The 26,285-nt window shown below is 35.1% G+C and overlaps 1 protein-coding gene across 7 annotated transcripts in view; it reads right to left on the bottom strand.

Annotated features, from left to right (window-relative positions):
- Positions 1-26,285, bottom strand: part of MLIP (muscular LMNA interacting protein) — a 228,300-nt gene that overhangs the window by 22,585 nt on the left and 179,430 nt on the right. For 4 of the 7 annotated variants that reach the window (XM_033103389.1, XM_033103382.1, XM_033103384.1 and 1 more), the window contains one exon: positions 14,093-14,299. The exons of the other annotated variants lie outside the window; for them this stretch is intronic. In XM_033103389.1, coding sequence (XP_032959280.1) covers positions 14,093-14,299 — 207 coding nt within the window. The remainder of the gene's footprint in view (positions 1-14,092; positions 14,300-26,285) is intronic. 7 annotated transcript variants of the gene reach the window in all.

Genomic DNA, 26,285 nt, shown 5'->3' with positions numbered 1-26,285 from the left:
ACTTAAAAAAAAAAAAGAAGGCTAAAACAAGAGACAAAGAAGGACCCAGTAATCCCACTTCTAGATATTCATCCAAAAAAACCCCAAAACACTGGTTCAAAGGGACATGTGTATGCATATCTTCATTGCAGTGTTATTTACAATGGCCAAGGTATGAAGGCAATCTGAGTGTTCATGAATGGATGTACATATATACAAAGGAATATTACTCAGCCATAAAAAGAACGAAACCTTGCCATTTTGCGACAACATGGATAGACCTAGAAGGTATTGTGCTGAGTGAAGGCAGTCAGGCAGAGAAAGACAAATGCCATATGAGTTCACTTATATGTGGAATCTAAAGACCAAAACAGAAACAAACACAGATACAGAGAACATTTTGATACTTGCCACATGGGAAGGGGTTTGGGGAGATGGATGATAAAGGGGAAGAGATTAAGAAGTGCAAATTGGTAGTCATGGGGATGTAAAGTATAGCATAAGGAATATAGTCAGTAGTATTGTAATAATTGTGTATGGTCTGTAGTTAAACAAATGTCTCATTTATATAACGTGTAAGTTAATTAAATGTCTTTATATAACTTTGTAAATTATATAAATGTAACTTACTACTCTAATTACTCTGTTGTGCACCTGAAACTAATATAATATTGTATGTCAACTGTAACTGAAATTTTTTAAAAACATTTTAAATAATTAAAAAATAAAAACCGTTATAGGGAACATTTTCAGCGAGGTGATAACAATGACCTCAGGGACAGATATATAAAAATTGATTGTTCTCAGTTTCCTGGAAGAAATTTAAAAGTCAACACTTTGTGATTAAATTAAGTACATTTTAAGAATGAATGACTGGCAATTAGATAACCTGAAACATGCCTGGTTTGAAATGCCAGCCTGTCAAGACATCTATTGGGTTGAAATGTTCTTTTTGCCCTCTAGTGGAGAACCTAACTAAATGTGATTGATAACTTCATTTCTCAGAACTGTTTCTCTTAAAATACCTGCTCACCGACATTCATTTTTTAATGTTAAAAGACCAATTAATTTGCATTTAGCCATTTTGAACAGAAGGTCCTTTATGAACATATTGAACAATCCATCCAATCTGAAAACAATTTGGCATAGGCAAACAGTGCCATGTTCCGGTTTCCTGAAAAATCTCTAAATGTTAAAAATCAATTTTGAGCTTATAAAGCTTTTTCTCTTACCCCACCCACCCACAAAGGTTTTGTATTCTACAGTCTCTTAATAGTTATCCAATTCCCAATTACTCTAAAAGTTGTCAGAAAGTTTTAAAATTGAGAGCAAGGCAGTTTATCTCTGTGATGATAGAAAATAAATTACCTTGCTTTATTCACACAGAAAGATTTCTAATTATGTAGACAGAACACCAACAGATATTAATAATGAGGAGGATAAAAGGAGGTTCTGCCTTCAAAATTCAAGATGACTTTTTCAGTAAATGTGGTTGCCTCTGCAAGTTTTGTCTGCGTATTAAGTATAGAGTGGTTCTCTTAGCCACTAATATTTTAGAACTGTGGCTGCCAAAAGAAGGTTGGAGCCTGAGGATGAAATGTGAAAAGCATAGTGTGGTTCATGAGAAACCCAGGCTCTGCCAATTACTTGTACCATGTCCTTGGATGTGTCACTTTTCATCTTTAGTTTTCAGTTTCCTCATCTGTAAACCTAAGGAAGTTGGATGACCTCAGTGGTGAGTTTTAGTCTTAAAGTACGCAGGCCTGTTGTTTGACAGGTAAAAGCCTATAATCCCAGGGTCGGGGTGGCAGTGGTAAAGGTGGTAATGCTATTTCATGGATATATTTTGTGTGTGTGGTGGTAAGGGGAGTATCCTAAGGAACATCAGTGAAGTACCATCTTTTAAGTTAGTTTTGTGCAATCTTGTACAAATCATTTACATTTTTTGAGTCTCAGTTTCTTCATAAGTAAAATAAAGGGGAGATAAAACCTACTTTGTGATTGTTTTGAAATTTAAATGAAATACTATCTGTAAAATAAGTGGCATGTTTCCTCCTTTTTCTAAACACTAATTTCTTTCTTTCAAAATGTCAGTGACCCCTCACTCAATTCATTCTCTGCTTTCTTCTCACAGATTCAGATAACTCATTATTCCCAGGGATACAGAAGTTGTCTGGCAGTTTTACTTCCTGCTAACTTCAAACTAAACTTCCTGACTTCAGTTGCTTCTTCAATCTTCCTGCCTCTTTTCATTTTATCCAGCTTGCTCTGTTCCTTTTCTTTCCTGCCTGGAAACCTTCCCCAGTACTATTCCCTCTAACTGGAATGCCTAGCCAGTCCCTAAACTTTGCTTCTTTTCAGACCGCAGTTCAGACATCAGTTCTCATTAAGTCTTTCCTTATTCATCACACTAGATCAAGACCTCTGTTATATGTGCTCACATCTACTTTATCGCCTTCTGCATGGCACTTGTCACAGTTACCATTAACTAATGATTTGTTGCGTATTTGTTTAATTTCTGTTTTGTTTTGTTTTTCCCAAATAGAGAATAAGTGCCTGGTAAAGGCCCCGCGTGTTTCTATCTCCTTTTTTTCCAGCGCATAGTCAGCAGACACAGTGCTTTGCAAATAAGGAATACTCAATAAATCTTTGTGAAGTACATAAATCCTTTGTCAGCTTCCAGACTCCAGGGTTCCTAGATGTCATGTTGGAACAAAAAAGTTGCAAAGTCTATGCTTTCTGTCATTGGTAGGGAATTAGGCTATTAATTCGATAAGGTTTCTGGAACCTTGAACCAAATCATTTAACTTAGTGCTCATTTTCTCATTTGAAGCTATGAAAAATTGTAAACCGCGTATCTGAAACGTGTGTCACTGTATTCTTGAAATATATTTGTAAAATATTTTTCACACATTTAGATCTAAATATTTATAGCTTACATTAGAAAACCAAAGTTTTATTTCAAAGCCCCCCTCAGCCTTTGTACTAGGAAGAAAACTTAGAATTATGTTAGATTTGTCCAGCTGAGTTATAACCTAGTTCAACTTCTGTTGATTGATGTCTGTTAAAATATCAGAAGAAACCTCAGGAAAAAAGGAGGGACTAAAAAATTTAACTCATGTTGGAAATATGCCGATACTACAAATATTTTAATTCACTGATTGGATTTCTGTAGATTGTCAGAGTCACCTCTCTGAGTAGCTATGCAATGATATTCTGAATAATGACACAAGTATGAAACTCAGAAATAGATCACATATGAAAATAAATAAGTAGGAGAAAAACATGAAGATGAAAGAATGTAAAAGAGAAAAATCAACATCTACAGGGTGAACTATCCAAAAGTTTTAAAGAAAAAATGCTCATGACCTAGGACGCAGTCTAAAGCCAGTTTATGGAAAGACCGGTCCCTCTTTTATCTTCTTACGTCATTCACACAGCAGCGTACCACCATGGAACCTCCTCAGAGCTTCCAAAGGCTGTGTACCAATCCCCTAATACTCTATGACACGGCAACAAAAGACAATAGGGCCCAACACCCCCAAAGAGTTGACTATGACAATTGTTTCTTCCTCCTATTCCTCCTATTTCCTATTCCCTAAGCTGTGTATTCTCACTCATAACACATTTTGCTATTTTGTCCCCTCGATATTTTAATAGATGTCTCACCCTTGGCTTATTGTAAGGGGAGTGATGCTTTACATAGAAAAGATAAATAATGGATGGAATTGGACTGAAAACACCTCCATTTTGCTCAGTCTCCTCTCACTTTCTTTAATCACAGAGAAGTTATATACCCTTTTTATTCTTAATCTACCATCTCAAGAGCAGCTGTTGGAAAAATGATTAATGAAAACTCATCAGTAAATATTCTGTTAACATATCATAAACATAAAATACATTTCAAGTAAAATGCTTCCTCTTTCTTAACAAAAACGTAATTCTAATGTAAAGGATTATTATATTTTAAAAAGTGCCTTCAGAAAAAGGCACTTTCTTTTTATTTTATTGTTTATTAGCAAAAAAAGACACTTTAATTTCCAAAAAGTAAATCATAAGAAAGTACATATTGGTAACTGTGATTTTTTTTTAAGAAATAACTTTTAGTAATTGAAGTAGTGTACTGGAAAACAATACGTACTTTCTGATTCAATAAGTACACAAATACTGGATGTATAAACATTCAGCCCATTGTAAATATTACAAGAACATGGGGACAATATTGATTAGAACTCAACATTTTATACTTCTTCAAAAAAAAAATCCTATGGCCTAAGTTAATATATACACTAATTAACAGTTTGCTTCCTTTTACTTAGTAGGGGTTTCATGAGAAAAATTTAAATATAATCAAGCACTTACAAACATGTCAGTATAAACAGTTTTCCTTTGTAATTTTCCGTAATGAAGTTCATTTTCTTGCTGAATCATTAGAAAATTTAAGAAGCAAAGAGAAAAAATTTGCTATCATAGAGGGAGGCATAGAATTTCGATGAGGTAAAAACTTTAAGATCACCCAGTTTAGTGGAAGTTCTGAGTTTAGAAGTTCTAAGTGAGTATCAGAAATTAACATTTTTCTAAAGCTCCTTACATAATTTTGATGCAATCAGCCCAGTTTAGACCCTAGAGTAAGAGTTTGGAGCCAGACTCAATATCCTACTAGTACAGATCAGGAAAAAGAAAACCCACAAAAAATGAGTGAAGTATGTGACACAATAACATTTATATGAAATAAGTAGATGCACATAAAATAACACAACTTTTAAAATAAAATATACAAATAAAAAATACATTAGTATCGTTAACTAGAGGGAGCAAAACAGAGTGAGAAATCAGAATTAAAGAGAATACATATGTGAACAAATTAAAGCATTAAAGAAATGAATAGGTTATAATAAAGGAAAAAGGCATTTAAATGAGAGTAATGTCTTATTATTCATGTTGATGGACTGTTTCTTCACTCCAGCACCAACATTCTACAAATAATAGCTAGCATGTTAAAAAATATGAAACTGGGTACTTAAGTTAGAACATGAACAGTTTACTTGCATGTGTCACTTGATCCTGGTTACAATCCTACGATAAAGATTCTATTTTTATTACTATTTTTCAGTCAAAGAAGCTAAAGCAAGAGTTTGAATTACTTTTCCAAGTATAGGCATAAAACAATTCGTGTTTCAACACAATTAATTTAGCAACTGATGTCTTGTTGTAAACTGTCGATAGATGAGGCTTTAATTGCATTTCACTACAGGTAAAGTAAGTATAGTTATACTTACTGATCAAACCAAGATACTTCTGAATGAGAAGGGGCACTAAAAACCATTGAAATCATATAATTATAAAAATATTTTATTGACTGAAATGGTATGTTACATTGACCTATATTTATTTTCAAAAAATTATTTTTAAAATAGATTAAAAAAATAGAAAAGCATATATTGATATACTGTCAAAAAAAACTGTCCAGGCAAAATCAGGGTACATGGTGGTCCCCATAGGAAAAATATGTTTTCCTGTCTCTGTGAGAGAACCTTAACATCTTGCCTGATCTCTAGTAGTAATGATAGCTGCCTAAGGGTCTGCAAGTGGAGTGGGGGGTAGGAATTGTCAGGGCTAGGAGGGATTCAGGGAGGAAGAATAGAGGTAGAAGATGAATAACTCTCACCTGCTCTGAAGTGAAAGCTATAATAGGATAAGTGAAGTAAAATGGCTGCACTGTGACAAACAAGGCCCCTAAGTATGCAATTTTGAAAACTGAAAGGATATTCTCAGAATGGCTGTGAATTTTCTCCTGAGGCTTCAGAGCCGTCTCTCCATCTATTAGGATTCTATTCTTGTAAAAAACCTCTCAAGCTTTCACTACAAATAGAGCCTTTAAAAGATGGAAATCCCTGCCTTTCTCCTGCCAACAGATCAGAAAAGTCACCCAGACTGTGAAGGCTTTGTTGTCACTCCCTCTGGTTCTATTCATGGGCTGGCCATGTGTTTTCTGGTTTGTTGCTGGTGCAAACTGGCAGAGTAAAGACTCGGGGGAGATAAGGATAAGAGACAACTTCTTGTCTACATGGCCTGTAGTTGTAATAAATAAAAGGAAGAAATTACTTGGGATAAGAAAAGATAAAAAAGGTGTACAAAGTTGAGTGCTTAACCTGGAATGTGACAGCAGGCCAAAGAATTGAATTTGGCTTGACTTAAAAGACAGAAGTGCCTCGGAGATTATGAGAAAAGAAGCTAGAAGAATGAGGCAGAGGAGGGAAAAAAGAATAAAAGTTGTGGAGTGCGAAAAACATTTCTACGTTACATGCACATTAGTTTTCCTCACCTGAGGGCCAAGAAAGTAGCTGAGACTTCCCATGGCAATGTACTCCTTCCTCTTTAGGAAGAGTAACCTTTCTATGTGAACTGACTTCTCAAACACAGAAGGTAAACTCTACATAACCAGATGTGCTGTGCATGGTACTTTATTCGCTTGGAAGACAACATTTTTAAACGCATTGCAAAATGGAGGGAAATTTGGCAAAAGGACTATAGATGAGATACCAATTTAAGAATGTAACCCCCACACACTTAGCATATATGTCCTTTGTACCCTTTATTGTTTCAGCAGTTATAAATAGCCCAATATATATCAAAATATCTATCTATATCTAACTACTTATCTGTGTGTGTGCGTGTGTGTGCGTGCGTGTGTGTGTGTGTCTGTTTGTAACATATATCAAAAATAAAGAAAATCCCTTGATTTTTGATAGGCCAAAGTTTTGATTTGCAGGATCCTGGATTTCAAATTTAGATCATAAACATAAGATTTGTGAATATATATACTCGTAGTATAAATCACTGACCCACCTATATAATCTCAGGCCTTGGCATTTTAGTACCAGCCTCTGAACTTCAAACTGCTATCTCTGCTTCTCTTTGCCTGAGGGTTCTTTCCAAGGATTAATGCTCCCCTCCCCCAGCACAGCCCTTAACTAAAAGACTAGCAGGATTCCCCTCCCCACTTCAGATTGCCTAACTCTGATCTGTGTGTTCCACATTGGCTCCCAGAATTCCCCAGGAAACTCAAGCTTTAGTTACCCACAATCACACACCCTTTTTCAGATGTCTTCTCTTTGTCTCAGTTTCTCACTCCCCTAACTGGTATTTCCTAGAACCACCTCCAAATTAACTACATATATGTGAATCCTCTTCACAGAGAATCCCAAACAAAGATACAACGGTTCTCATTATTCACAGTAGTTATGGTCTATAAAGTCACTGTGAACATGGAATTAGAAAATACTGATCCAATTCTCCAGGGGGAAATACAGGATTATGTTCCTACAAGCCTGATCACATTTTCACCAATCAATCATATATAACTTTGTTTTATCTGTGTTTCTTTGAAAGACACCTTATTTAATATACATTATTGATTCATCACACTGAATTCACAGCCAATAACACTATACCCCATGCGTAAAGGAAGCTTACCAGACATGCATATTTCCTTCTGCAAGTTACATCACAGCCTTCTTGCACTTAGAAAATACTAAACAGCACTTCAGCACTATGCTTAGTTGTGATTTTAAACAACACATCACCAACAAGCACAAAAACTTCAAAACACATAGTACTAGATAGACGGTGAAAAGGACACTTGTTTATAGTATTAGAGCTGAAACAAGAAGCAGAGAATCACCTTGTTCAAACCTCAACTGGGACCGTGTGTACAGACCATTCAATTTTCACTGTTCCTCACATATCCACAAATGACCATAAAAGTGTAGTGAGTATTGATTTGGGGATCACAATAAATTTAGTGATTAGCAAATCCACAAATGAACTCTTGTGGAGTTCCCTGTAGCAAAGGGGGCAGGAACAGCAGAGTAGAGAATATGTACCATATTTCCCCGAAAATAAGAATGGATCTTATATTAATTTTTGCTCCAAAAGACGCATTAGGGCTTATTTTCAGGGGATGTCTTATTTTTCATGTACAACAATCTACATTTATTCATTAGTCATGTACAAAAATCTACACTTATTCAAATACAGTCATGTCATCTTCTGGAACATTGTCATAACTCTCCAAATTCCGATTTGAATTTCTTGCTACTTCCATTTCCTGTAGTACCATTGGCCCCAATACTCTCATGTCCAGCGATAGAGCTCTCTTAAATGAGCACTTCTTGTCCATGTAGACTGCTCACAGTGCATTGGCAACACAGCTGTCAGTGATTTTATCCCATGAATTCTTCACCCAAGTCACGACCACTTGCAGGCTAGGGTTCACAAAGTTTCCATGCTGATTTCTCTCCATTCTATTTTCAATGTAGTCATTGATTTCCGTGCTCAAATGGTCCTTGAATGGCTTGTTTATTGCAATATCAAGAGTCTGGAGCTAGGCAGTCATTCCTGCGGGAATCATTATTTGATCTATTCTTCTCTCTGCAAGGAAGTTCTTCATGTCTTAGCTCGGTGAGTGCTGGCTGAATCCCAGACTAGCAGACCTCTTTGGCCACCTCGCAAAACAAGTGGCAGCGTTAAATTGACCCACTTCCTTACAACTGCTTGTATGCATCAGGCTTTTTTGGTTTCAAGAACATAAATGCCTGAAACACGTTCAACCTTATCTTTCTTGCACTTAGTGATGATTAGAGGTGGGGCTTTCTTTCCATCCAAATGAATTGCCAAAATACAAGTAGCACGTGCACTTTCATAACCAGTGGAGGGAATGTAGATTGACGAGGCACCCCTCTGATCAATTGTCATTTGAGATCCTTGGCCCATAAACACCGGTTTCATCCATAGCAATTATGTTGGAGAGTTGGTATTTAGAAAAGTCAATGCCATCAACAAAGGACTTGAATGCAAGTGCAACGTTTAATAACTTCAGTATCTTCCAGCTTGAACAGTGTTGTCGATCTTAAAGACAGTTCATATCGCTGAAGGAAGCCATCCAGCCAGTGTTGTGAGGCTTTGAATTCTTCTGGGAATATGTCTAACTGTGGTGCCATTGCAAGGGCAATGGTTGAATATCAGCTCTGCACACAACCAAAGCCTTTGCTCTCCTGTCAGCAATCCATTCACAGATGATGTCTTCCAGCTCAGGAAATAATGGTTGCCGACCTGATCCACACTTGCACTTCTTAGCATTTCCCTCATCCACCTGTTGACAGGGGTTATCGTACTCTGCTCGCCATTTTCAGACCATTTGGATATCCAACTTCTTCTCTTTGAAGAAAGCTGTACGAGTCTTGCCCCAGGAGACCTCACGATTCCTTTCTTGTACTTGATGGAATAGCTTTCTTTTTGCACTCATTTTGTCTGGGGGTCAAAATATTATTCCCTTTAAATCTACTATTAAATCAGTGTTAATTGAAGACTTACAAGACAAGATGGCAACAAAAATGATGACAGTTAAAAATGATTATACACACAAAAGCAACGAAAAACTGCAGGCACTAAATTCAGAAAACGTTTCTTTATTTCACACGAGTGCATTAAGTATGCCCGTTACAACACGATGTATTGAATTAGAAGATTCATACTAGACACAACCACGTCCGTTCATTATCAAGTGCACACATTATTCGTGAGTTGTGTCTGTATTACAATTGGTCATTGGGCAATAAGTCTCGAGTTCATCTGTTTACATAGGCGTTTACCTCTCGTCCAAAGGCGCCTGCTGGGTATTTACAAATACTTAATTACAATTTACATTATCATTTATTTTATGTATTAATGCCAATAATATTATTTACATTTAATAATATATTAATATTATTGTTTTATAATTCAATACAATCCGTTGTGTGTTGCAACAGATGAACTAAATGCATCCATCTGGCTGATGATCTTAACTGGGGCTTATTTTGGGGGTAAGGCTTATATTACGAGCATCCTGAAAAATCATGCTAGGCTTATTTTCTGGGTAGGTCTTATTTCGGGGAAATGTGGTAGGGTATACAAGCTGGTGGTTCAGAGAGAGTCTAACAAACTTTACCTGTTCCTGATATACAAGTAATAATGTTTTCCTATGCATGCTATAGAGGCTGTGAAGTAGTTAACCTAGAGTCAACAGGGAATGCCAGGCAGGTGAAGAAAGAAGGATGTAGCAATGTATATATAATTGATGGTCGTATACCAGACAGTTCTGAGGACACCCCCAAGGATACCAGAGTCCGCATATAGCAAAAAAAGATAAGATCCTCCTGCCTTCACATTCCCACCCATCTATGCTCTCAGGCAAGGCTCTCCATAAGTTCATGGAAATTGGATGTAACCTTCAAAAAAGGGAAATTCTCATTGACTGAAATTGTACTGAATGTACTGATAAATCCACAAATTGGCTCAGATTTAGTTTCTGCTTAAAATATAAATAATCATAAATATTCAAGCATTAGATCATTTCAGGATTTGGTGATCATTCACACATATTTATTGCTATACCTATAATGAGAAAAATACCATATTAAGCATGTTACGTTCTAGATGGACACTATGACAATCATAACAAATAAATACAAGATAACCTATAATATGCATGAAATACCTTGACACAGGCAAGAACTATAGAAATTGAAAGGAGAAAAATACCACTTTGATTTTTGATGCATGGGAAATTTCAAGAGGAGTGTATAATTTATCTAGGTGATAAAAGTATGAGAATGGCTTGCATAGTAAAGAGAAAAACCTGGAAGTTAGTTTATATGGGGAGAATGCATGAGTAGGCTGAACAGTGAGAAATTCCTAAGGCATAGCTGCAGGAAAATAACTAGATCAGTTTAAGTGAAGTAGAACAATAATAAAAAGTAGTGAGAGAATACTACATGACAGACATAGCGAAGCAAGAATCTATTCAACCTGGTAAATGACTAGCTGTGAGGACAAAGCAGAAAAAGTGTAATACAATGAATCAAGTTTTGAGTTTGGAGACTGAGAATTGTGGTACTGATGCCAAACATAGAGAAACCAGAACAGAACTAGTTTGAAGCGAAATGAATGATGAGTTTGAGGGTGACAACATGACATCCTAGGAGAACTGACAAATAAGCAGCTGAAGTTATAAAAACTGGATCTCAAAGGAGAAACAGAATTAGAAGTGTGGATCTGAGAATTATCAGTACAATGGTGATCACAGAAGCCAGTGAATGGGTGAATATCTGAAGTGAGACAATTAGACAGAAGAGGTAGAGAAGGAAACGTGTCCACAAAGAAAACAAAGGAGCAGTCAGGGAGTTTGGAACGTACATACTCGTATTATCCTAAGAGCAGAGCAAGGAGGAAGATTCAAGAGTTTATGATCACCATGTCATTGCTACAAAGGATAAAAGAGATAAGAGGACTGAGGAAATTCAGCTGAGTTTGCTGACAAGCAGTTTACCCTTGAGACAGCAATTTTTGTAGAGTGGTTTCAGGTGAGAGAACGAATACTTCAAGAATGGGTTAAAGAGTAGATAGAAAGGGAAAGAGATAATAGCTATTGATTACTTTGAGAGCAAGACTCGAAATTACTAGGTTTGCAGCATCATCAAGGAAAAGGATGGGGCATTATTTCCTTTTGTTTTCTTTTTTTGAGGTTTCTTCTGCACATAAAGAGGAGGGGTCCAATGGGAAAACACCAATGAAATTCAAGAGAGTGATGGGAATGACACCCCAAGAAGCCTTATTAATAATAAGGCCTAACTCTTACGTGGTCTTTTTATGTTCCAGGCCACAGTTTGAAGTGCTTTGCACATATTAGTACACCTTCATTTCATAATATTCTAATAAGGTGGATACTATTATCATCTTCATTTGTAGATCAGTAAATAGAGACACATGGAGGCTACATGACGTCCCCACTATCACCATCTGGAAGGAGTGGGTCAAGAATGAACTCAGACACACTGACTAGAGACATCATGCTCTTCTCCACTGGGCTATATTACTTTATGGATTAAAGAGTAATGACTCCCTTAGTGAGACTAGGGGAAAGAGAAGATATACTGGTTAATTCTAAGGTGAAAAGGAAAGTAAGTACCTGAGCATCACCATACGTATATGATATGACATCATATGATAGAGCTCTATCTTGAAAGTGAGAGAAGAGGGTGGGGGTTAGGGTAAGAATTTAGGATATGTGGAGTCTGATGAAGATTAGAAGAGAGGAGTGTGCTCCTGCAGATTCCACGGGAGAATAAAACCTGTTCAACACCTTCTGCAGCCCCAGTTGATGAGGAGCCATCAAATATGTTAAGTCAGGGTCAGTGTGGCTCCCCTGGGGATAGTGGGAAGATTTGAGTTTGCAGATGAGCCTAACAGGTAAAGCTGTAAAATCAGGGCTAGGAATAACATTAGGGTATTAAAGAGATGTTGATTTATGTGGCAGATTATGCTTTATGGGTGCAAGGCAAGAAGCTATTTCAAGTAAAAAAAACCAAGTCTTGATAATATGCTATTGGTCCAATGTTATAACACAAGGTTTGTAAAACATTGCTTTCAACTAGATAATCTACACATTTTAATAGAAACAATTCAAATACAAAACTAAGAAATTGAATCTTCCATCAAGAAATATTGTCTTTTATTACTATTATTATTGTTTCAAGATGTGAATGTTTCTTTATTCATATCAATAAATCTCAGACTCTGAAAGACAAAAATCTATGATGAATATTGTGTAGACCGAAAGGAGTTGTCCAACCTCAAATGACTTTATATGTGATTTTTCACAGTCTGATCAAGAACAGGCTAAAATATGGCTAAATACCGACTCTCTCCTTGCTGAATAGTTCCAGAAAACACCACCAAAATATGAAAAGAATGAGGCATTTAATGCAATCGATACCTATAAAAATAAAATTATAACTTAATCATAGATAACAATTTATAAGAAAATGGTATGTTATTATCAGAATTTTTAACTCTAATAGCTAAATGCATTTCATAAATTTTGGCAATCATGAAATCAGGATGAAATTCAAATAATATAAAATCATTAAAAAATACATACTTTCTCTGAAATACTTTTTCTAAACCAAGAGTAGGAAACAAACAAAGGCCATAAAAATGTCATCCTGAACTTTGCCCAAAAATGTTTTGTTTGCAGAAAATGGATATTTTAAAAGTTTAATTCAGGGTTGATCATTCAGTTGTGATAGATGCTATTAAATATAAAAAGCAAATTTTTCCTCACATAATTGTGTTTACTTTTTAGATGATTTTTGGTGGTTACACTGGGTTTATGAACATTTTTTTCAAAAAAATGTTTCAGGGCCAAAGGAGTATTGTTCAGTTACATCCTGGAAGATATGGTTTTGATTGATGTTCAAGTATAGAGGTATATTCCATAAGATATAGAGAATTTGCAAAATTAGTGCTTTTAAACAAGATTTTGAATTTTAAAAAAAAGATTTAATTGCAGGTTGATTTGACAAGTCAATTCTTCTAGGAAATTTTTCAGAGTCTGTACTAGACGGGATGTCCTTATAATGACGCTCAGAAGAGAAAGGGCACTTATATGGAAGCGTTGCGTGATATTCACTGCTTGCTTCTAACCGAACACTTACAATTGCGTTCCAAAGCCAACTATAAATATTTTTGCTTGTTTTTATTTAACATATATGCATATTTTTGGTACAGAACACATTATTTTTATATATCCCATCACTATATGATATGGGGCAGATAGATACATTTTAAAATAAAATGTTAATAGTATTTTACAGATACTTTCCAAAATTCTAAGTATTTATTTTCCTATTGACTGCAATTATAAGTGCTTCCTCCTCAAGGTGTAATTTAAGGAAGCTTTTTTAAGAACATTAAACTAAGACTAGAAGATAAATTAATAATGGCATCTTGTAAGGTTTTGGGAAACTTCTTGGGATTTCCACCCTTGGACAAGAACATGAAACAATGAGGAATGCAAATCAGGAAATGACTCTGAAAGGAAAAATAAATACTTAATAATTTCTCAAGGTTATTATTTTTATAAAGTCATGTGCCTTAACACAAATATTTAATAATATTAAGATACTGAAATATTCTTAATGTATGTCTCCTCCACATTTAAGTTTTAAAAGTTAAGCACAAAGAAGGTTCACAGCACAGAACAATTCCCATTTCAGCAGGGAATTCTCACCTTATTATACGCGTTGTGACTAAACAGGGTGTGAGAATTCTCCTGTTCATCAGTCAGTGAGAAGGAGGACAAATGACTGAAAGGTCCTGGGCTAAGACAGTCGGCCTGTGAGAGGGTCTGTGGATGCAGCAGGGACTTAGCAGGAGGATAGAGTTTAGTCTTATATAAAGGATGGAGAGAAACAGGCTTGAGAGGGATTGTCACATCCTGGGAAGAAGAAAGGCATAAAGAGTATGTTAGTGGACAAAAGTCAAGCTCACGTAGAATTAAGTCTAAATATGATAGACATTGTGTCAGAATTTCTTCCTAGGAAGAAAAAAAGCTCTTGTCATACTCAGGTCTCTCACAAGACACCTGCTTTCATAGTGTATTGCTTGTCTCTCAATTATTCCTGTCAGTCTCTAGCGCCAGCCTCTTCAGCAGAACTAAACAAGTGCCTACAGTGTCTCCTAAAGGGTGCCCAGTTTGTTATTTTTGAAAGTATTGAGAGGAGAAATGTTTAAGGAAGGAGAGAGCTCATCTCAAAAGGGGGAGGATGGGATTAGAAATTTTTCATTGAAGAGGGAGGTAACAGTGGGAATTAATTTAAGGGTGCTTGTGATTGGGTCTCGAAGAAATTTGGGGAGAAAAGGGAGGGCATTGCCGAGGATATCAGAGCTGGAACAAAAGTACTGTTTAATTCATGGTACAATAAATTGTTGAGTTGGGCTGAGTATGAACAAGGGATCAGGCAGAGTTGAGTCTGGAATGAATGAATGAAGTCTTTAATTCCAGACAGTGAGTTGCTTTGGAGAGAAAGTGGAAATACAGCAAACAGATGAGTTGAGCTGTAGAGAGGAGAGAGAGGTAAGGAGGCCTTGAATTGAGAGGATCTTTAAGCTGGAAAGGGATGAATGCCAAAGACTGAGAAATTAAGAGCTACTGCATGAGGCCATGAATTATGTGAAAAGAGCAAGGAAACCACAAGAGTGGGAAGTCTTAAGCCTACAGAGAAAAGTTGCCAAAAAGGTCTATTTACATATATATCTACGAAGGAGAAGTGTTACTTTTTTGCAGATATATAAGGGCCTCATATCTCAAGCTGAATCATTTTTGCCAAAGCCATGTATTTTTAAGCCATTGATTGTTTTTCTCAAATTTTTGTTGAATGTGTTTGCTGTAGATGTCCCTCCCTCACCTTTTAAAAAGCAATGATGTTTTTTAAAGTAAGTTTTCAAAAATTACTTAAAAAAATTCTCAGAAAATTTTAAACAGGTTAGAAAATTATAACTCTAGGGTATTTAAGTTTATAGATATTAGGAGAAAATTATAACTCTAGGGTATTTAAGTTTATAGATATTAGGAGTTTAAACCCTCTGTACCTTGAAAGGATAACTAAATGTGTTTTATTTTTACTAGTTTCTTGTTTGTGCTTCAAGTGTTTATTTTCCATATCAAGCAAATACAAATTATTGCACACATACACATCACAGATATACATTATTATAAAAAAGTAAGCATCTTATATACAATATTCTGGTATTTATTTGTTCGGATATTATTTTTTTTCTACTTGACAACAGTTTGGAACATTTTTACATCAGAACATGAAAATTTTGGATTTCCTACAAAAGACACATGACTAAGTTACTTCATCGCTTGTAATTGTCATTAGTTGATTATCTTGGAACTCTAGGCATATCACCTAAAATGGCTGTGATCACCTATCATAGTGATAAATTTACCTCTTCTTTGCCACTTTTTAATATTTTTATTCCTTTCTTTTAATCCCATTGGCTGGTAGCTCTAACTTATTAAATAATAATCATGTTAGCATGTAACATTAATGGGATGCTTTTAGCTTTGCCCATTAAAGATGGCTTTTACATTGAAATATATTCAAATTTTGACTTATTCTCAACAATTTTATTATTTTATCAACTATTTACATTTCTTATCAGTGAGAAAAGTGATTAATATGAAAACTGAGTAGCCAGCACAAGACTAGTTGTCTAAGAAAAAGGCAGCATTGTTGAGAATTGAAGTTGCCTTGGGAAAGATGAGCTGAAACAGAGTCTCTGGTTTATATGCTGCCTTAAGCTTTTCTTGGAGGTTTAATAACCATTCTGAAGATGTCAGAAGGCAAGCCTATAGTGATCCACGGAAAGCAGAGAGTTTCCTACATGGGGGAATCTGGTGAGGTCAAGGTCAAACCAGTGGGGAGGAAAATGGTGTGGAAAGTTGTGCTGGCCATTGTATGCTTCTAAACTTGTTGTGGCCAACCTCCATCTCTCAGGAGTCGGTCAAACCTGAACATTTCTATAGGTAGAGTCAGACAGTGTCAGCTATTCAGGCAGCTGGGTAAGAAAGGGAGAGCAGAATTTTATTACCACTTGGAAAAGCCAAAGAGAACTAAGAATCTTGCCAGGCTCATTCGAGCACCATCTGGTTGACAATACAGGACAAAGTGAAGGGATTCTTGGTCGTGACAGACTCAACACATGCATCATTTGAGGTACCTATTCCAATCTGTGCTAGTTGTCTCCTATGCTTTGTATAAGTTGTTACCCGGTGGTTCTCTTTACCACATCCTGGAAATTTTCTTTGCCCTCTCTCTGGTTTTCGATCTCCCATTTCCAGTGTTTCATGCCTTCCTTTTATTGGTTTCCTCTTATACCTACTGGGCCCTAAAGGAGCTTCCTAGGGAAAGTGGAGTATTAGAAGAAAATATTTGATGCCTTGCATATTAATAACTTTCTTCTGCCCTTACATTTAATTTTTGGATATAGAATTCTAAGCAAGATAGTTTCCTTCAGATTTTGAAATTGTTGTTACATTGCAACAGTATTGTTACTACAACTGTTAGTATTTTTCGTTTGTTTTCAAAACATTTTATAGTTATGATTTCTACAGCTTTTCTGTTTTCCAGGTATTTTCTGTCAATTCTTATAAATTCTTTGCTTGTCTTGTGCCTAGGAGACTTTATTGTTCATAAATTTCCATGTTGAATATTTAATTGATTTATTTTTATTCTGCTATTTATTAAAAATAGTTATAAATTTTCTTCGAATGACTATTTTAACTGTATCCCATAAGTTTTAATAGACAAAATTTTCCCTTTATTTTTCAGATAGACATCTTATTTGAATTTCCTCTTTAATCAAAGATCTGTTGAAAAGCTAATTTTTCAATATACAGATGGCAGGGACATTTTGTGTTTTCTGAATTTGTATTAATTTATACAATTTTTGATTAAAGACATTTGTGTGAATTATTTTTATCTTGGTAATTAATAGGTTTTTCTTTTTGGCCTAATATATAATCAGTTTTTGTGAGGACACCACAAATACTAAAATAATTGTTTTGTTTTGTTGCAGAATAGAGTCCAGCTGTATGAGTATACATATACAGAGGGTGCCAAAAAAATGTATACACATTTTAAGAAAAACTGTATTAAAATTGTAGTAATATCGGTCTATATCAATAACAAAAGATGAATACAAGTCACATTTGACTTCTGCAATTCCAAGAGGTGCTCAAAGTGGTTACTATCAGTGTCCAGACGCTTCTGATTACAGCGAACTACTGCTTGAGCATGTTGACCCAAAGTGTCCATTTGTATATGTTTTTTTGGCACCCCTGGTATATATGAATTCAATTTACTCTATCTGATCTATCTTTACCAGTTTTTCCACTACCCTGTCATAACTGAAAAATGTGTTATTTTACCACTAATCCTTTCTCTTATTCTCATCCTATTTCTTACTTTTGTCCTGAGTGTTAATGTACAATTGTATTTTCCCTATAAAGTTTTTCTTTAGCACTATAAGGGGTTTTATTTGTCTTTTTTAAGAAATTTTTGGGCCCGAATTCCACCTGCCTATTGTGAATATTATAACTCTCTTTCCTTTTGTTTGTAGTTATCTGGAATACTTTGTCATCTTCAACCATTCTCAATCACTTATTTAACAGTTTCAACTTAAAGATTGATTTTGTTTGTTATCCAGTCTGGGAGGGTTTTTGTTTCCCTTTTAAATTTCTTTATATCCATAGCAAATGAATCTTTCCTGGACCAGATTGTTTTTGCAGAAGAGACCACCGCTACTGGGATGTTTTTGTACTCCAAAGATACAGGCTTTGGTTGTATATTTATTTAGCGTTTATTTTTCTTCAAATAGTCAGCTATATAGTACTTTTTCCACAGAAAAAGAGAAAGCCTCCTACAAATATGATTGCTGGGTGATCCAATGTATATCCGCACCTCCTCTGCTTCTCAGAGCAAAATCAAGTCAGAGGGTCTTCTGTTGCCAACATGTGCACCCATGCAGAGACAAGGGATTTGGGGTGTGCATACTGAAGCATTTCCCATATGTTCGTTCAAGAAGAGTGTCTGCTGACTCTGCACTCTGCAGTCACTGTATCCTCCCTCCATTTGCTCCTAAATGTACATTTATTCATTCTCTTTACTGGTTTTAGCAGTTCTTTAGTTGTCTCTGAATTGTTTGTCTTTTAATAGGAGTTTGTGGTTTTGTTTCTCCTCCTTTTTGATTTTGGATGATATCAGGTGATAAAATGTGATTCATTGCTGACTTCATAACTTGTCATATTCCAATCAGGAACCTCATTTGTATTTTGAAAAAACAAATATCCACAGTGCATTTTGAAGTTGGTCACTTTTTAAAACACTTTGCCATGAGATAACTTAAGAATGTCTTAATGATCCAAAGATTTTCTTGGTGCTTCTCCATCTCATTATTGTAAATATATGTATGTGGTGTGTGTGTGTGTGTGTGTGTGTGAGTGTATATATGTATATAGTAAATATATATGATATAAAAATGTCTTTATTCTTATACATAGGAATTTTTTATGATATATGATATATGATATATGTGTGTGTGTGTGTGTGTGTGTTCCATTGCTGATTAAACCTTCACAGTTTCCCACAGAATAGTGATTTTATTAAAGTCAATTACTTTAAAGAATAAATTTTTGACTTACTTTTCATTTAAGCCCCTTAAAGTGTCACTTTCATGTATTTCATATTTAGAACACAGATGTTATAAACTGGAATATTTTTAAATCTCTACTTGATCCAACTGTATAGTTTTACCAATATATTTGTATACCAATATATTGCCAAATACCAATATATTGTCATTTGCTCATTAATACTGTCTCAAATCCTCAGATGTGTTTTCTGTGCATTTTCTATGATATTTGACACAAAGAAATGAATTTCAGTTCACCGTTCTATTGTTTTCTTATGTATTATTTTACAATGTTTACTGCAGGAAGAACATACACATCCCCAGTATTATAATATTTAAAGGTTTACTGAAATAAATGATAAACTAGTGTTTCCTTTATAAAGACTTTTCAGAAAAGATGTTTATCATATTAAATAGCCCATGTCTTTAAACATTATTGAAAACTGCACAGCATCTCCATGTGCTGGATACCTATTTTATATATGTCTTACTAATTATGATGCCATAATACAATTATTAGTTAAAACTCAAGGCAAAAATATGAAATTAGGGCTAGGTATATTAATAATGAAAGTAGATAGGAAATCTTATTTCAAAAAAATCTTAATTTCAAAAAGTTGGCTGACTTCTTGTCAATTCAATAGGTTATCAGTGTTTGTAACATACATTTAGGGCTAAAAACAAGCTTATACTAGACATAAGGATTATGTCACCTCTGATATTCTCATTATTTATGCCTATATTAGGAGTGGTATATTCAATCTAGATTATTTTGTTGGAGATTTTAAAAAAATCAAGTCACTTGCCCATGATATGAGGTTTATTTTAGTTAAAAATAGTTAAAATGATATATCATTTTGTCTAGCTGGTTCGTGAACTGTAATATGTTGAAACAGTCTTAAGGAATAGACAACTGAGGACTGTCTGTCCATTGCACCGATACTTTCCCAGGACTTCTCACTTAGAACATACATGCGCTGCAAGTGTCTAGCACTCAGACCTACGACCAGTGTAAAACCCATCTTATACAGCAAAGTTTAAAATCTCCTTATTATTTTAGCTCAAGAGTTGGCCAACATTTTCTGTAAAGGTCCAGTTAGTATATACGGCAGGCTTTGCAAACCATGTGCTCTGTCACACTCCTGCTATGGTAGCATGAAATCAACCTTAAACAACACATAAATGAATAGGCTTGGCTGTGTGCCAACAAAACTTTACTTATAGGAATTAGTGGTAGATCAGATCTGGCCTAAAGACCCTAGTTTGTGACCCCTGTTTTAGGTTAAAAACAAAAACAAAAAACACTAACAAAATCTTTATAATGTCTGACCTGCAACCCACCTCAACCCCAGTGAATTATCTTGAGGTTGGTACATATTACTTTGGAGATCACTATTCTAAATGATTCCTGAGAAATGACCATCATTCTGCCCTGCTTTAGCATTCGATTGATGAATCTTTTAATATTCTAGCTTTGGAGGGAAGGACGGGGATCATAAAATTGTCTTTCATATGTTTCTATCAGTGAGATATATAACATAGTTATTTATGATAAAATGTTTTAAACTGCTCTTCACTTACTTAAGAATTATCTTCTTCAATTTAAAAATACTTAGAACAAATTTCTCAAAGTAAAATAAGCTTTACTTAGGAACTTGATTTTTAAAAAGGAATTCATTATTTTGATTGATTATAGTATCATATCCTTTAAAATTTCAAGAACACAAGAACTGATGAGGCAAATAATATCTTTGTTCACTAGAAAAAATAGCAGACAAATATGCAGTGAATAAATTAACTTAGCTCTGTTTATTAAGGAATTATAGATACTGAAGCATTAAATATTGACAGAGACATCAGAAAATTAGTGCTGCAGCCATATCGGATGCATTCACCACTCTTGTAAAAGCCCACTTTCTACTCAGCCATCAAGTCCGTTTAACTTTAAAAGCTGTTTTCATTGCATCCAAAGGGCATTTTAAGGCACCATGGGTTCTTTTTATTAAAGTCAGCACATTGGAGACTCTTTTGCTGCATTCTGGCATTTTAAAGTTATCTCCTTTCCTGTGGTTTGGAAGTGAAGGGTAGAAATCCGCTTTCTCTTTGCTCCTGCTGTCCGAGTACCTTGGGGAGCTCAGAGCACCACTGACTGAAATTACTGGAGCCTTTAATTCCCGCCTCTCTCCCACCTTCCCATCTCTTTAGTAAAACAACACTTATTTTTAAATGCAGCGCTTCTTTTCAGCTTTCCTGCCTGGAGCTTATAACAATTTAAAATCTGAATTATATCATTTCCACTACAGTTTTAATTTAAAACAACACTCTGTTCATAAAAAGTCAAGAACAGTTACAATATATTTCTTAAAGAGTGACTCCAGCCAAAGATATATCATTTTACAGATGCTATCACAGAGATCACAAAGTACCAAGAGTTCTAATAATCTACATTTCAGTAAGATCAAGCCAAGATAAATTAGGTCTCATAATTTTGAACATATGGCATAACTTCTTGCTTATCATCCCTAATTTTGAAGAATCCATATGCGTTTTCAAAACAGTCATACTTAAAGCAACACTTATCTATTTTGAATCCTGATTTGAACTCAAAAATTTGAACTTGTGAGGTATGAAAAACGATCGCATGTGTTTAGCTATTTCAAATCCCCTATACCGAAAAAAAAAAAAGTTTCTAAATGATTAAAATAAAATTTTGGAGCTAGGCTTTGGATTATTTAGTGCTTAAAGTTTGTGGTTGTCTGACAGCAAGTTTCACAGCGTGGATGACATAGACAAGTATGAAGATATTTGATAGAAACATGCTCAAGGGAAAAGAGAAAATATTTCATAATTACAGTGGGCACTAGAGGGTTAAAATGATGAATTTTATGTTTTCCTGTATGTGTGGTTTAATTCTTGTCCTGTGTTGCTCACCTAGACGTATTTAGTGGAGAGGAGCAATTTATATTGAACAAGTCAGAAAGTAAAACACAAAAGAGACGTCTGAGACTTCTCATAATGGTGGGGAGGAAGAGGGAACATATTTGGTAAACTTTCAGCAAGAAGTCAACTCCTTTCTTCCAAAACTGTAGTGATCCTGAAGGAAATAATTAACAGTAAACCTTTAAAGTGAGCATTCCCTTTAAAGTGTCCATAGCCCCTTTACTATTATTTAGTGAGTATTTAGAAATAGTGACTGTTTCATTTCCTCATAAATGGTATTTATATGGATACCATTAAAAATGAGATTGGTAGCCCCATTTTTTTTAGGATAAAATTAAGTGCCAAGTTAATCTTCACAAGATCATGCAGAGCCCATGTTCTTTCCACTGCATTCTATCATAATGTTTCTCCCACTTGCAGGAAACAGGAAGGTCAAAGGCTCCAGTAACCAGCAGCCGGGGTAGAATCCCTTAATGGATTAGAGGACAGAGGACCAGGCCACGGAACATACAGCCTCAGTGTGAAGGGGACAGTTTCAAGTGAAGAAGCACTGAGAGTTGCAGGGAAGATTAAGAGTAGCAGAAAAGAGACAGAGACCAAGGTTCAGAATATTTAGAACCTGCTAGAATCTAAGCTACCTGGGGCGAGGGGTAGAGATTGCTCTATTTCCTTTGGAGTCACCTATATCTATGGCAGAGCCTGGCACAAACGTTAAATGGTTCAATGCTAAGAGCAGAAGGAAAGGGAGTGAATGTGGAGAGAAGTAGTGACACCATCCATCAGGAAACCACAGCACTACACAGTTATGCAAGGACCCCATGCCAGGGACTATCTTCCAGTTCTTTCAACCCCATAGTCCTATGCCCAATGGTCCTTCCACCAAACCCAGGCAGCTAAGTCTTAATTCTATCTTCACGTCTCAGGGTAGCGTTTTTGGTGGTGACAGCAAAAACAGAATTTCCAAGAGAAAGGAAAGAGACCATTTTTTTTGCATTTTGAGTTTCAAAATTGATTTTGAAAACCCATAACAGAGGTAATTCTTTGATAGAGAAAATGTTTGGGTTTCAAAAGTCCTGGACATCAAAACTCTGGAAGAATACATAATTAATCAGAGTGAGAATATGAAACGTGTGCTTAGGTTGAGGGGAGGAGACAAGGGAGAAGAAGATGGAAGGGTTGGAGGGAAACAAGAGATTAGAAGTCCCAGTAAGTGACTGAAAAAGGTCCCTGTGCTCCACCACCAAAATTGGGTTGGGTCGTGGGATGGAGTTGGTGGTGGTTAAAATAATCCCTGAAAAATTTGGGTAATCAGAGATTAGACAATACATGTGTGCTAGATTCCCAAGTAAACCTGGATGAAACGAAAAGATTCACAAGTTTCCCAGTGTCAAGTCTGGTATGGAACCCATAGAGGTGTACCTAGGGGGAAAAATAGCCCTAAGAGAGGTAATTTTGAGAATTAAATGAAATTTTGGAAAATGGAGGGATATTTAAAATAGTAAGAGATTCTTTGATCATAAGAACTAGTCTATTTCACAAAATGACAGAAAGTGTCCAAGTACTATAATTTGCTTTAAAAATTTGTTACTTGACTGATACTTGCAGATCTTTGGCTTAACTGTGAGGAGATAGAATCTTCTTTATAAAAACATGTAGAAAATGAAACAGTTCTTCTTTTTTTGACTTGTACGCTCTTTACTACTTACTTCAGGAACTGCCTTGTCTTTATTAGAACTAGGAATAGACTATGGTTTTATTATTTTGGGGTACATTTTAAAACTAAGATAGTCTGAACATAAACATGAGTGAATTCCTACTGTATTGATACTAAAAAGCATAAACATCTTTCAACTTTTTTAAAAACCCACTTTTACTATTTTGAAATTCTCAGCAGATTGTGTACCTACAAGATAGATTTTATATTACACCGTTACAAACTTCTTCATGTTACAAGATTTGTATATTTAGGTCCATTAAATGCAGCATTCATATTGTTCATGTTAACAAAGTGTTACAATTTTAAGGAAAAATGATCTTACAGTTTTTAATATCCTGAGGTTTTGTTCTGTTAAATCCATTATCGTCTTAACGAGAAAGTTAGGTGAACGGGTTGATGTGCTGCGACTAAATTATGTTTCTACTACAGAGCCTGTCACCCAGTCTAACATCACCTCCCAGAGAGAGACAGAAAAGCAAAAATTATCCCCAAAGTTTATTGCAAAGATTATCTTACAGTCTTTTGTGATTATAAAACAATTTAATCAAAGTATGGTGTCTTCTGCACTCAAAGAATGCAGAAACAGGAAATCCAGAACAGGAAAGGGTTGCAAAACCATCTTCAGTTTCACTATAAAAATCAGCTTCGTTTAAATCTTAGGTTGCCTACTTAGCCTTCCTACTTAGGATATTTGCACCAAAAATAGTTGTCAAATTTGTCAATGAAAAAAGTGAAAGAGTAATTTAAGGACTCTTAAAATGTTATTAAATGTGTGTGTGTGTGGATACACATCCATATGTATATACATACACACACGTATATATTTAATTTTGAAAAGAAAGTATCTCTTCTCCCAGGGTTTTAATTTAAGGAAAAGCAAAACAAAGTTCTAATTATTCAAAGGGAAAGAGTGGTAACAAATTATATTGGTGATTTCTCAATATTTTACAAAGAGGAAGTAAATAGGAAGTGATCTTTAAAGAAAGGAAAAAGTCAAAATAAAAAAAAGACTTACTACCCAAATTTGCTCAATCCAAAAGGAAGAAAAAAAAAAAAAAAACCACAGTAAACTGTTATGATTTTGACCTAAACAATAGATTAAGACTTTCCATCTCTCCAAATTTATGACCCGTCTGTCTTTCTTTTCTTTTCTTTCTTTCTTTCTTTCTTTTTCTTTCTTTCTTTCTTTCTTTCTTTCTTTACTTTCTTTCTTTCTTTCTTCTTTCTTTCTTTCTTCTTTCTTTCTTTCTTTCTTTCTTTCTTTCTTTCTTTTTCTTTCTTTCTTTGTTTCCCTTCCTTCCTTCCTTCCTTCCTTCCTTCCTTCCTTCCTTCCTTCCTTCCTTTTTTTACTTTCCTTAATCATCTAAATATGCGAAATACCAGGGGGCTTTAATAATATTTAAATACATAAACACAGAATTTCAAGGTAAGAAGGAACCTTTGAAAGTACTTTGTACAGTGCTTTCGTGTTTCAGCTGTATAATAAGGTCCAGTATTGGGAATGACTTAATCCAACACCATGAATTTTAAGAGTTATCATAAAGAACGCTAACTTTTAAATTTTTCTCCTTTAGTTGTTTGCCCTGATACCTATCAATTGAGGAAATACAAGAAAAAGGAAGAAATGTCTAGAAAGATGGGGGAGCTACAATTTTGCTGAAATATCCAGAGCCGATGAAAATGTAAGTCTCTTATCAAACGAGGTTATCGTTATGAGTGGAAACTACATGCGAATGTGGGAAATTCCCTAAATGGAGGCTTACTTACCTCCTGTGTATGTCAAATAGGGAAAAGTTCTTACTTAACACAAAAATAAGGCACCTAATCAATGTCGGTTGAACTAAAATGCCCCTGCAGGGACAGCACTGAGCTTCATTGGTCAAGTATTCTTGGAGCTGGAAGGCAGCCAGGAGATGGTCTAGGCCCAGGGTGTCTCAACCCCAGCACTACTGACATTTTGGACAGAAGGTCCATACGACAGATTGATATTTGGATGGTTGGGCTACAAATAGATTAAATTCCACTTAGAATGCCCACACTGGGAAATTAGAACGTTATTTTGAAAAACTCTAAAAACCTACAGTTCTCCCATCCCTAAGGAATCACTGATTTTGAATTTACAAATTTACTATAGATCTTCCTTCTATGTAGCTTTGAAATAAAGAAAAATACATTTTTTTTAAATCTTGTTTTCTTTTTTTTTTCACATAGTATTTATTTTAAATGACATACTTCACCAGCCGAATTTCAGTTTTTCTAACTGTTTTTAAACAGTTTATTTACCCGTTTTTAGTTAACTGCCCCATTCTCTCCTATGCATTCTTTTGGTTGCTCTTCTCATTTGGATTTGTTTTCTCTGCCTAAATATCCTACTTTATTTTATCTTGGATCACAGAGGAAGAGAAGGTTCCCAACTCTCTTCACATAACTCATCTTCAAACTTATATATCATACTGTGACCTTTACATTTGTCATCATTCAAAATCTAATGTCACTTATACTTTAACATATGTAACAACCTCTCCAGTGATTAGCAATTATATCGTATGTTTCAAACACATCAATC

The sequence above is a fragment of the Rhinolophus ferrumequinum genome, chromosome 3 (genome assembly GCF_004115265.2).
Source record: "Rhinolophus ferrumequinum isolate MPI-CBG mRhiFer1 chromosome 3, mRhiFer1_v1.p, whole genome shotgun sequence".
In the NCBI taxonomy this organism is placed as follows: domain Eukaryota; kingdom Metazoa; phylum Chordata; class Mammalia; order Chiroptera; family Rhinolophidae; genus Rhinolophus; species Rhinolophus ferrumequinum.
This window is presented reverse-complemented; position numbering and strand designations above follow the sequence as displayed.